General features: G+C 35.3%; 1 protein-coding gene across 1 annotated transcript in view; it reads left to right on the top strand.

Moving 5' to 3' along the window:
• LOC125661182 (DC-STAMP domain-containing protein 2-like) overlaps positions 1 to 7,628 on the top strand; it is a 20,094-nt gene extending 12,466 nt beyond the window's left edge. Inside the window, exons 12-15 of the mRNA XM_048893111.2 lie at positions 170 to 410; positions 1,248 to 1,375; positions 5,604 to 5,703; positions 5,962 to 7,628. Of these exons, the coding sequence (XP_048749068.2) occupies positions 170 to 410; positions 1,248 to 1,375; positions 5,604 to 5,703; positions 5,962 to 6,640 (1,148 nt within the window). The 3' untranslated portion in view covers positions 6,641 to 7,628. The remainder of the gene's footprint in view (positions 1 to 169; positions 411 to 1,247; positions 1,376 to 5,603; positions 5,704 to 5,961) is intronic.
• The last annotated feature ends 4,423 nt before the right edge of the window (positions 7,629 to 12,051 follow it).

Genomic DNA, 12,051 nt, shown 5'->3' with positions numbered 1-12,051 from the left:
CGCCCCATTTAGTCGCCTCTTACGACAAGCTAGGGGTACTGAGAAGCTATTCTAGCCCGGATCCCCACGGGACTTTATAGAAAGAAGATTACTTCCTTGCAATTAGGTATTGCCATACAAAACCTATAAATACCTTGCTCATTGCAACCATTATCTCTTGAATTCACAGGGGCCATCTTCTTAATATGTCTGTTGATGACGATCTTCCAAGCTTATGGACTGAGGATCCGTCACGTGATTACTGCGTGCTATTACCCGAAACGAGAGCGAGAACGCGCAGTCTGGCTGTACAATCATATACTGAAGAATAGGGGCGGATTTTTAAAGTTTGCGAGGCGGCAGATGAAAAGACAGGCTGGATCATTGAAAGAGGAAGAAAAAATAAGCATTAGAAGCAGGATGATGAGTCAGTAAGACATGAATTTCAAGTCGGTTTATATATATTATAAATGATTCCATATTGTCCGTGTCGTTGGCCATTCTTTTAGTGCTATCATCATTTGTGAACTTACTCTAGCTTTTGGAATGAAAAAACGATGTTCAACTTTGTGGTCACCGGTAATTTGTTGTCAGATGTTTATTATTGTCTGATGGGTCGAGGAAATATTCAACGGGTGGGGGGTACCCAAGTTTGTACCTGTTCCGCCCTAAATATGAGGGTTAAAGATCCCAAAATCGCCCCCAAAAAATTAGACTTTGACACATGGCTCTTAATAAGCATATATATATTCAATTGCAGTATAAAGATTTAGAATTTCCAATTCTAATTTATTAAAGGACGCCAGTTTGCCTTACACCTCAATGTTTAGTTAAAAAGTGACTTCTAGGAAGATCATCATTGGCGCATAATTTTCATCGATTGTGCGAATTTTCTCACACCTTTTGCTATTTTTTTTTCAGTGTTGTAATCATTTCAATTTCTTGCAAAATTAAAAAAACCGAAAAAGAAAAAGCGTAAAAACAAATATTTATGGGGAAATTACCTTCATAATTTGCTTTTGTGCATCGCAGGTCGTCTGCAATGTTTACATATGAGAGAGAAAAAGATAAAGGTAGATTGGGTAAGAATAAGAAATAAATTTCACTTTTGAAAATACGTGAGGGTATGAACTGCAACGCTTCACGCCAGCATCCCTCTTGAATGAAGCGCATTGAATTAGTGCTTCTTTTTTTGGGGGGGGGGGGGGGGGGGTATTCCAGCGTGAAGGGGTGTCGGACTACTTTTTCTTGACTTGTATTTTTTCCAGATTTCCACTGTGTAGAAAGTTTTTCACTTTTCTCGGGTTCAAAAGGAAATATTGCCTATATTGTGGGAACGAGGGTCGTCTTGACGATCACGTGAATTTCTTTCATTGTCAAAACAAAGACTGTACAGGTATGTGTTAATTGAAATCCCTTTGATAAAAAAAATATGAGCACAGAGCTAATGCTATAAAATAAAATCTTAAGTATTACACATGTACTTTATATCCTATCAAACATTTAGCAAACCTCCATCAAAACATTATAATCTTTTGGCATTTGAATTCAAACAATGTTAGCACTGCAATTATAATGTTTGGTTTTTCTGACTTCGTTTAAAAATAGCATACCTTTATAAATTCCCGAAGAGGGAACAGAAAATCAACAAAATTTAGTGATTAGCTCCGAAGTAGAGCTGATTTCCCAAGTCTTACACACAAACATAAGCCTTATACGGAAACATAAGCCTTATACGGAAACATAAACATTAGCCTTATACGGAAACATAAACATTAGCCTTATACGGAAACATAAGCCTTACGTGGATTTTTGATGTGTCTATCTATTTGTCGTATTTATATAATAGTAACATCATAATGTTCCCAGGTTTAAAGATCGGTGGGAAGGGGAGAGGGGGGGTGGGGGGTGGAGGGGTATCTTGTCTGTCTTCCCCGCGAAATCAAAAGGATCAGAATGAGATACTTCTTGAGTGCTAGTATAGGTTATCCCTTACCGGTTATTCTATGTTGAGGGATTAATTTGTGTTATAATACATGTATTTTGTGCTGTGGGGTTATATTTTATCACGATGTTACAACTTGGGGGTTGGAGGGGGTGTTAAGTAGTAACCTCACAGGACAGACAATTGGCCCCATTTGATACATTTCTCAGAAGATCACCTAATGTCTGCAGTGTGTTTGTTGTATTGTCTGTCTTTGTCGCACTATGTCCGTCCGTCCGTCCGTCTTTCTTTATGAATATCTGTAAGTTTAACCGTGTTAATAGCTTTAAAACAATACAAGATAGAGATTTCATATTGTTATGGGTCAGAATAATAGAAGACCAGGAGAAGTGAATCACAAATAATTCAAATGATTTTACAGTTTATTTACAAATATTTACAGAAAATATATCAATGAAAAACTTACTACATGTATCTTACAGTAGGTATAATCAAAGTTCACAACAATGCTGTCCGATGCTGGTTTTCCGCCGACCTGAATTTTACACATGAGAATATGAACTGTCACAAATCGGCCGTTAAGACCAATCCAATCCCCAGATGTAAAACTCCAAATCTTATTCCGTAGAGTGCTTTTCACCACAAAATTTACAGTCTATTTATACTAAACCAACGCATCCAGGCCTCAAGACCAGAAACCGAGAATAGACTCAAGTCAAAATTTTAATTACTTATACTTTAAAGATTTATCTAGTATATATGTTCAAAAACTGGTGGTTTATATATATAAAAAAAAAAAATCAGATACAAGCATACTGAAAATTCAATTTCTTTGTGAAAATTATTTCAAAAGTTAGGTGGATTAGAAATTTAGACTTAAGTATTTTCTCAGTTTATGGTCTTGAGGCCAGATCACTCTCTGGGAAAATATACAATTGAGATTAACAGATATTACGTCATCTTTCTATGAACTCTTACAAACATAATTCTGAATATAGAACGTCAAGAATCGCGTTAAAGTCACACATGTCAATCAGGTCACATGTACGATGTAGTGTATACCAATAGGTTGTACTTAAAGTATCTATATATCTATAAAGTCAGTGTCGCTCATCTTAACGTCAAAATCTCTGCATTGAACTACATACACGGCGCGTGTACTTGGGATGCGGTAAATCATTTGTATTTGAAGATGCGCTTGCAATAATAAGTTGACATGTTTGTTTGATATTCGTAGGATTGGTTAACTAAATATCATTAACCGATTGGTGGCTGTATTATCTGCCATCTCATTGCGATCCAGCCTCACCCTCCAACACCTCCCAAATGCACCAACATATAGTGAAGTTGAAGTGTGTTGTAGTAATCCGTATGGGACGTATGGGTTGTCCCATGGTTTAAAAATAAATAAATATAAATAAATAAGGGCCATCGTGTACCAACACGTCTAATGACTGTGGTACTGTCCTTTGATGGCCGGACACATACATGTGGTCATATGTCATAAATCATAATGAAATAAAGAAGTAACTTATATTTATTATAAAACTAAATAAAAAGTAAGAAATTAATAAAATAAATGATATTTTTTATTTATTTAATAATTTTGATAACAAATTTAATCTTATTTATTAAATAAGTAAATTAAAATTTAAAAAATAATAATAAGTAAATTAAAATTAAATATTAAACTATTTTTTTTATTTATTTGGATTTTAATAGAAGGTAATAATTAGTAATAATTAGTAATTTTAGTAACAGGTAATAGTAATAAGGATGTAGGTATGTATATACATTTTAATAACTAAAATATACAGGTAACTCTCGAATTATCGCCACTCAATTCATCGCCATTTTCGTTATAACGCCGCATTTTTCTAGGAACATTTTTCCTGTTACTTAAAACTCTCGTTAAAACGCCAAATTCGCTATCGCCATTTGCCACAGTGTTTCCATTACAAAAGTCTATTTCAACATGTTAATTATCTCGATAAACCGCCATAGGTGCACATGGTCAGTGAAGCAGTAAATTGGTCATTATCGATCTCCGGCGTACACCTGGACAGAAGGATCCCAGTAATTGCTGTACATATTGAATAAACAAGAAAATTACTCGAGATGAACTGTAGTCAAGTTGTTTATACATCATAGAAACACATTTCAATTTAGCTATGGCTTCGCCACGAAAGAGGGTCATGTTAAATTTCGATGAGAAAAAATCATTACGTACCAAGGACATCATCCAAAATGTACCCATCAGGATATTGCAAATCATTTTTTTTTTTTTTTTTGTTTTATGGGAAAAGTCTATAAAAAGAAGGACAGTGGGCAACATCTTAGCAGCAAAGGATGCAATTCTTGCAGACCCTGACCCAATCTCTGAAGGCTCGCCTGCCAGGAAACGGCACCGCAGTGCACTTAATACTGACTTAGAAAAGGCGTTGTTTATGTGGTTTACGCAAGTCAGGACAAAAGATAACTCTTACATATAAAAGAACGGTAACTCTATTTCTTCAAGATGGCAGTAATTCAATTCATCGCCAAATTCGTTATAATGCTATGATTTCATAAGAACAAAAGGTGGCGGTTTATCGAGAGTTGACTGTATACAGAAAAGAATTAGGGTAATAGAAAATTTTGATAATAGAGTGCCACAAGTTATTAGTTTTAATCATAAAATATGCCAGACAACAATTTTGAGATCGTCATCAGGCAAGAATTTTGAGGTCGTTGTCAGGTGCTACACCTCAGACCCTGTACCATGTTTCTGTAGCTAGGTCCAGCTCGTAGCACGACATGACGCCATAATTTTTATTCGATAGTATGTATTATGTGTATAAAACTGAAGATGCATAATGTAATAAGTGGTGAATTAGTACTTATGTTAAAATTGTATGACGGATGAAATATCAACCATAAGAAGTGGTATACTTAATTACATAACATATAGATTTAATTAAATAATGAAAATACAGAATAGATGCAAAATCATAAATCGCATACATCCAACAAGCCTACATATATTAAATATAATAGTATGCTGCAGGCTTGCATGCATACAAACTGAGACGTTGCATCTAAATGGTTGTCATAAAAAGAGAAGTTTACAAAATATATACGTATAATAACATACCTGAATTTTATGTATATTTGCATATACATGTACTTATGATATACCTGGATTTGCTACATCTATACTTTAACTACATGTTTATATAAACTAATACGGTAAAAATGCAAAGTTTATATTTATAATATCAATATGCTACCATACTTATATATGTATGTAAATGTTTACATACTGATAAACATATAGTTATACACGATAGAAAACCCGAATTATATGCTTAGTTGTTTATATACGTATAATACATATAGTTGTTTCTATATTAATAAACATATACAATTTAACATTAGAATAATGATGCTTAGTGGTTTCCATTCTTATAAACACACGAAATTGTTTACATATTTGTAAACATGCACGATAAAACCTTAGTTATACATATAAGTAAAACTTTTTACTGACCAACCGGACGGAAACTTACGAATGATATTGGAAGCTACAAATCATGCAAATTGAAGATGGCGAATGACTAGATTAGTTACGGGACAGCTTGCGATGACAAGTACACATGCACTTACGATGGATTATATGCATTTGCTGGTTTTATTACAGCTGTATACTGCCTAGACTGCTTCACAGACATAAATAACATGTGCACTGTGTGTATGAATCCTGTGGACTATGGAGATTTCTCGGACATCAGTGAAGAAAGGTGATCAACGAGCGGATCAAACATTTTCCTATATCAGTGAAAATAAATTTAAAAAAAATGAAATAGCTTTTACGGATAGAGAAGGTTTATCTCAGAGCAAAAAATGGGCAGATATTGTGAATTCCATAAATGGCAAAGAACAAGTCTTTTCTTTTTTTTTTCTTTTTTCTCGTTATGATTATATAGATACGTATAAAAAAAAAAATGGTTATAGTATCGGGGTATCTTTTGTGTATCAATTCAATTAATTCATTTCAGAGACTCCAGTGAGGATGAGGACGAAATACTGAAGCGTACGGAAGAAGCAGAGAGGCTCCGAAAGGAACGTGAAGAAGCGCAGCTGAAAAAGCGACCGAGTGAGCAAATGCGGCAAATGAGGATGCAATTTGGAATTACTCCGTCTGCGATAAAAGCAAAAGCGGAAAGAACGGAATTCTTTTTTTCTGCGCCGGGTGAGAGTGGGGCTGCTAATGATGATGGGTATGAACAGGATGAAGAATTTTACGAGGATGGCGGTCAAAACGAGGCTTGGGTAGAGAATAAAGACTGGAGACCTAAAAAAGAGGAACGTACTGATGTACAAACTACAAAGAAAAACGTTGAATTTGAAAATCAACTTGAAACTCGGGACAAGCAACGATCAAAGGGATTGTTTTCCACGATATGTCCGTGTGTGCAGGAATCAGGTCCGATAGAGAGTACTGCAGAAAGTGAAGCGGAAACGGAAATGAGCTATACGTATCAAAATGTGCATTATACGGACGATGAATATGATGACTGGGGCTATGACGAAGATGCCAAATCACAAACAGATTATGTGACTAATGATATATTCAGTGACGGTGAGGATGATTTCATTGGGGACTTTGACTATCCATATATCGAGCCGGAAGAATTAGACATTGATCGAGATATTGTTTCTAAAACCAAAGTGTGATATGAACAATGTTTGGGCTTTTGGGTTTTCTTTTTCATACGCCCTTCGTCAGACAGGAAGTATTACTATGTTATGGTGCTCTCCGTCCGTTCGTACGTTCGTTCGATATCATGTTTTCCGGACTTTTTTCCGTAATGGATGCATATACAACGTTGAAATCTGGTCACAATTTCTGCGTAATAGTGAGTTTGCGTTTCTGATGTATTGGTGCACCGTGACCTACTTTAGGGCCAAAAGTAGGTCTAATATCTTCCCGAATTTTTTTCCGTTACGGATACAGATATTGCCCTGAAATTTAGTCACAGATGTCATCTTAGAGGAATACAGTTTCAATTTGCATTTTAGCTGTATTGGTGCACCGTGACCTACTTTAGACGTTAAAGTAGGTCAAACAGATTTGCAGGTTTTTTCGTTATGGATACAGGTATTTCCCAGAAATATAATCACAGCCTAACTCTCATAGAAATATAGATTCAGTTTGCATTTCAGCACAGTTAGTGTACTGTGACCTACTTTAGCTTTTTACCTAAAATTAGGTCAAATAGTTTCCTTGACTTTTCTCGTTATGGAAACATATTTTTCACTGAAATTTTGTCATCACTGTCCGACGGGCGTTTGATGTACCGGTTGCGGTACTCTTGGATTTTTTTTTCTTTTTTGGCAACAAAAACTAGTTAAAAGGAGACTTAAACTGGAACTTCATATTACAGCATGTATAAGACTCCTGTGGACTATCAGAAATATGTTATCAAACGCGTGCTGCAGGTTTGAATGGATACAATTTGGACAATTACATGGACTGAGTGTGATTCTGCACTTGCAGATTTTCATCACTTTTATTAATGGATTTGTAGAAAGCATATATTTTATAAAGCCTGCATGATTATATTTATCTAAATATATGCAAATACATTTTTGTTTTCGAAAAAAAAAGTTTTTGTAACTGGAGACGAATCGATTTTGTTGTGTTAATTGCGGGTACCCTAGAAAACGTTTGAAATCCCAGTAGAAAATTTGTAGAGAGATCCTAACATCCACGTGACTTTCATTCGCCATGTTTCCTAGCAGACTTTTGACAACTGGACCGCAAAAACTATATCCGTGGCAGTGACCACTGTAGTTGTCTGCGCATGCTCTTCAGTCCATATAACGATTTGGGGGGGGGGGGGGGGGGGATCGATTAGAACACATTCATCGGGATTTCCTGTTTCTAATTTCATTCTTCTGTCACATATTGAGCTGATACTTGCTTTGTAGCTTCTTTGTGGATCACTCTAGATCATATTTCAATTTTGATCTCTCATGCAGAAGTTTTGCCCCTTTATTTAAAAATGACTGTCATATGGAGGGCACTTACATGTAATTTGTCCGGTTAACTCCTCCCACAATTTTCAAGTGAGGACCATCTTGTTTTACAGAGTGTTTGTTTGGATATTGAAGACGTGCATTTGGCAAGGATTTGATTTCCTTCAATGTTTGAGAAAATTACAGGTTGTTGAACTTGGTCCGTTTTGAGGAAATATTGCGAAAAGAGTACATGATTTGTTCAGTGAACTCATCCTACAGTTTTCAAGTGAGAATCTTCTTGTTTCACAGAGTGTTTGTATAGGTATGGAAAATGTGCATGTGACAAAGATTTTGATTTTCTTCAATTTTTGAGAACATTTTAGGTTGTTGTACTCAATCAATTTCGAGGAAATGTTATATTGAATAAAGGACATGGTTTGTCCTTTTAACTCCTCTCACAGTATAGAAACTAGAGTCTTTGTAAATAACTTGAAAGATGATTTTAATTCTCAACAAATTTTAATTTTCTTTGATGTTTTAAATATTTACAGGTTGTTGAACTTGGTCATTTGGGCAAATATTTTACACAGAAAACTCTTGGTTTGTCTATCTACCACTTGTCACAGTTTTAATTTAAGACCATTTATTCATACGATGCAAAGAAAGTATACCACAGCCTGATGATGGATGATACTACCTGAAGCAAAGTTCTACAAATTATGGCTTAAGAAAAACACCCTATGTAAGCATTTTCACGGGCGTATTATCTACCTTTTGTGGTACTCTTGTTGGTCATTAGTACATGATGTGCACCAATAGAAAGACATTTTTGAAAAATTTCAATCGTAGGATATTTTTTTTCCATTGAATTGTTAGGTAAAGATTTGTTGATTGATTGATTGGGTATTGTCCCTCTCGAGAATCTTTCATTCATATGGAGACGTCATCATTGCCGGTGAAGGGGTGCTAAATTTAGGCCTATGTTCGGCACTTACGGCCTTTTAGAAGGAAGGGATCTTTATCGTGCCACACCTGCTGTGACACGGAACCTCGGTTTTTGCGTATGTGTTTGTTGGTAACCAATGGTTCAGTATTTTCCTGTAATGTTATAAAGAATTCGCATTGAACCACTCAGTAAAGAGATGGGTTCGTACAAGTATGTCACAAGCATAAAATTTCAAATATTTACCATGCATCAATTTCTGCACGTATAGTTATACAACAATGGCGAGTTATTGATGTCACTTACCGGCGATGTGTTGATGGATTAAAACGGATATTTGTGACCGAATTGTCATTCTCCTCCTATCTAGAGTCAACAGAACGTTTGTGTTGTGGATATATCTTTCATTTTCAAAGGTGTTTTCAAGGAATTTTGTTTATTTTTCACAAGGCACCCCATTTCTAAGGTTCAATATTTGATATGGTTTCTAAATCCAGAGGTTTTCTAATGGATGCTTTGATATACCCACTTTAAATCCAAGTTTATTATAAAGTATATTTCAAATCGTATCAATATTTGCTCATTACTTCTGATGGGTAGTGGAGGATACATTGTTATTGGAAATCGTTTCTAACTCTTGTAATCGACAACTTGTACATTGCTTGTGACGTGATAGCTTTTCTAAATGTTTACTCGAGAACAATCTGCATTTCAAATAGACATGTTTCAATAAAATTGTGCCGAGATTCTCCAACTGTGACCCGAGATGAAGCAACCCTCAATTGGCATTTCCTCTCACATGGCCTGAAATATGTTCTAAAGTTTTCATTTACATGCAAGTTCCTCTGACAATGATTTTCTCACTTCGTCTGTGATTTTCTTGATGAACCTCAAGCAACTGAGTTACCATGATGCTCTTTTTTTTTTTTGTCATTTCAAAGAAATGGCGAAACATCCATGCGATTGTAATACAAAATATCGTATATTGAAAACTGATTGCTAAAGTTAGAATTTACTTTGCCTTTCTTACGTAATTAACAACAAATTTACGCAAACATTCTATTGTTCCGTTACGTTATCAAGGATTATGCATTATTCATAGTACGTATTTTGCTATTCATTCTTTCAATATCAGATTTTATTCCTTATCTGAGGCCTCTTCTAGATCCTCAGTTCATCTCAGATCTACCTCAGTGTCCTATAGATACACACCTCCATACTTCTCAGATGTACATTGAGGTCCTCAAGATAGATTCAATGCATATCACAGCTAACTCAAGATCTTCAGTAGAGAACTTAACACATATCTAAGTTATCTCGGAGTCCCACGGACTTCTCACACCTATGTCAGGATCCTCTGGATAAACGTCAATACATATCGGAGATATATCTAGGTCTTCAAGATAGATCTAAATACATCTCAAAGTCTCCCGGGCCCCTCAGTACTTCTCAGAACATCTCAGAGCTATCTCATGATATACCTTTGTACATATCATAGCTATTTCAGGATATACCTCAGCAAATTCCAGAGCTATCTCGGATATACCTTAATACATTTCAGATCTACTTTAAGATATATCTCAGTACATTTCAGATCTATCTCAGATTATACCTCAGTACATCTTCGAGCCATCTCATCATAAACCTTTGTGCATCTCATAGCTATCTCAGGATATACTTCATTACATCTCAGAGCTATCTCAGGATATACCTTGGTACATATCAGAGCTATCTTAGGATAAATGTCAGTACATCTTAGTATTTCATAACTATCTCAGGATATACCTCAGTATATCTCAGAGCTTTCTCAAGATATACCTCAGTATATCTCAGTACATATAAGATCTATCTCAGGAGATACCTCAGTACTCCTCAGAACTATCTCAGGATATACCACAGTACATTTCAGATTTATCTGAGGATATACCTCAGTGCATCTCAGAGCTATCTCATAATAAACCTCAATACATCTCATAACTATCTCAGGATATACGTCAGTAAATATCAGAGCTATCTCAGGATATACCTCTGTACATCTCAGAGCTATCTCATAATAAACCTCAATACATCTCATAACTATCTCAGGATATACCTCAGTACATCTCAAATATATCTCAGGATGTACCTCAGTAAATCTCAGAGCTATCTCAGGATATGCCTCAGTACATCTCAGAGCTATCTCAGGATGTATCTCAGTAAATCTCACAGCTATCTCGGATATACCTTGAAATTGCAATATCTTGCCACGATTAAATACAGATTATTTTTCAACCCTCGATAATGTTTGTTTTTTTTTGTTTTTTTTTCCTGTTTTTTTTTTTTTTTTTTTTTTTTAACATGTCCATGCAGTTTGTTCCGATCATCAACCTCAGAAAATATTAATTACGTGCGCTGCACAATGCATTCGTTTGACCTTTCACTATATACATAAAAAAAACCATATTTTCATGCTCATTAAACATTATTCTAATTAGTGTATATGGCCTTCTGTTCTGCTAACACTTATGGACTTTTCATTTTAAGTTAATTGTATTGTCAAATGCAGAATTTACACAACTGTATGAAAAAGTGAAGATAACAAACAGTGATCAATCTCATAAAACCTATAAAGTATACAAAATTAAGAGTAGGCAAACAAAGATCCCCGGACATACCAGAGGTGGGATCAGGTGCCTAAGAGCATCCCATGTTGACCGGTCACACTTGCCGTGAACCCTACATCTTGATTAGTAAATGGAGTAGTCCGTAATTAAACTCGTTATGTAAGCCGTAATTAAACTCGTTATGTAAGGTAAGGCCTAACAATCGGTATGAAACACGTCAGACAACATTCGACCTATTGAGAGGTTGTATTTGTAAATGAGATCGTTATAAAGACCATAGAATTTGCGAAATGCTGACTTTTAACAAGATTGTTAAAACTCCTATAACATCAACTTATTTGTCATTAGCTTGTCTCGATTTAAAAAAAAACAAACTTATACGCAGAACATGCTCGTGCGTATCGAATCAGTTGATAGACGTAAACACCATATCCAGCTGATAATAGTGTATTGCTACATAAATATTAGAAGTTGACAGTGCAGAAGCTGAATTCATCCAGTTTTTCATAAAGTTGGGTTGTTAGTTTGCATATATGTTCAATATCAGGAATGAAGACGATGTGGTTCGAAAAAAATCG

Source organism: Ostrea edulis, chromosome 8 (assembly GCF_947568905.1).
Source record: "Ostrea edulis chromosome 8, xbOstEdul1.1, whole genome shotgun sequence".
Taxonomy (NCBI): domain Eukaryota; kingdom Metazoa; phylum Mollusca; class Bivalvia; order Ostreida; family Ostreidae; genus Ostrea; species Ostrea edulis.
Note: the sequence above shows the minus strand (reverse complement) of the source record. Positions and strands in the feature narration are given on the sequence as shown.